The following is a 1,148-nucleotide window of genomic DNA, read 5'->3' as shown; positions in this document are numbered from 1 at the left end:
AAAATGCTCCCATAGGTAAAACAAAATTAAAAAATCTTCATGAAACATTGAAGTGAAAGCAAAATCTTATATTTAACGTCAGCAGCTGAACTCACCCAGCCGTGTCCTCCGATCGACACTGTATGAAAACAACAAGACAGTCAGTGAATAGGTTTATATGAGACATATCACTCACTCATCCATTTAAAAAAAAATAAAAATAAAATAAAATAAAATAAATAAAATAAAATAAAATAAAATAAAATAAAATAAAATAAAATAAAATAAAATAAAATAAAATAAAATAAAATAAAATAAAATAAAATAAAATAAAAATATTAACTAACCTGTAACCAGACACTTGCTGGCGTCCCCAGTGGGCATAGCGTGGATCCTGTACGGTGAATATGGGATCTCATCTCCTCCGTATTTAATGGTGATGGTGTAACGCCCCGTCATGTCGGGGACGTAGGACACTGTGTAGGTCCCGTCTCTGTTGTCCCGGATGTTAGCCTTCTTTGCTTAGCCTCGGGATCCTGGACAGACAGACAGGGAGAGAGAGAGACAGGGAGAGAGGGAGAGACAGACAGACAGACAGGGAGGGAGGGAGACAGACAGGGAGACAGAAAGACAGGGAGGGAGGGAGACAGGGAGGCACACAGACAGACAGACAGACAGACAGACAGACAGACAGACAGACAGACAGACAGACAGACAGACAGACAGAGAGGGAGAGACAGGGAGGCAGACAGACAGACAGACAGACAGACAGACAGACAGACAGACAGACAGACAGACAGACAGACAGACAGACAGACAGACAGACAGGGAGACAGGAGAGAGAGAGGCAGGCAGACAGACAGGGAGAGAGGGAGACAAGGAGAGAGGGAGACAGGGAGGCAGGCAGGCAGACAGACAGACAGACAGACAGACAGACAGACAGGGAGGCAGACAGACAGACAGACAGGGAGAGAGGGAGACAAGGAGAGAGGGAGACAGGAGGCAGGCAGACAGACAGACAGACAGACACACACACACACACACACACACACACACACACACACACACACACAGACAGAAGTTTAACATTAAATACAAAACAGATACATCGACTGTGTAGTGAATACTACTGGCCATCAGTGGTCTCCGAAAAACAACAACTTTACTTT

At 44.2% G+C, this 1,148-nt stretch overlaps 1 protein-coding gene across 1 annotated transcript in view; it reads right to left on the bottom strand.

Annotated features, from left to right (window-relative positions):
• Positions 1–321: 321 nt before the first annotated feature.
• The window catches only part of LOC307271105 (filamin-C-like), a gene marked incomplete at its 3' end in the record, with an annotated part of 61,245 nt that continues 60,418 nt past the window's right edge, over positions 322–1,148 (bottom strand). The window contains exon 33 of the mRNA XM_080054980.1: positions 322–455. Within this exon, the coding sequence (XP_079911106.1) occupies positions 322–455 (134 nt within the window). The remainder of the gene's footprint in view (positions 456–1,148) is intronic.

Source organism: Ammodytes marinus (assembly GCF_949987685.1).
Source record: "Ammodytes marinus genome assembly, contig: scaffold_72, whole genome shotgun sequence".
NCBI lineage: Eukaryota > Metazoa > Chordata > Actinopteri > Uranoscopiformes > Ammodytidae > Ammodytes > Ammodytes marinus.
Note: the sequence above shows the minus strand (reverse complement) of the source record. Positions and strands in the feature narration are given on the sequence as shown.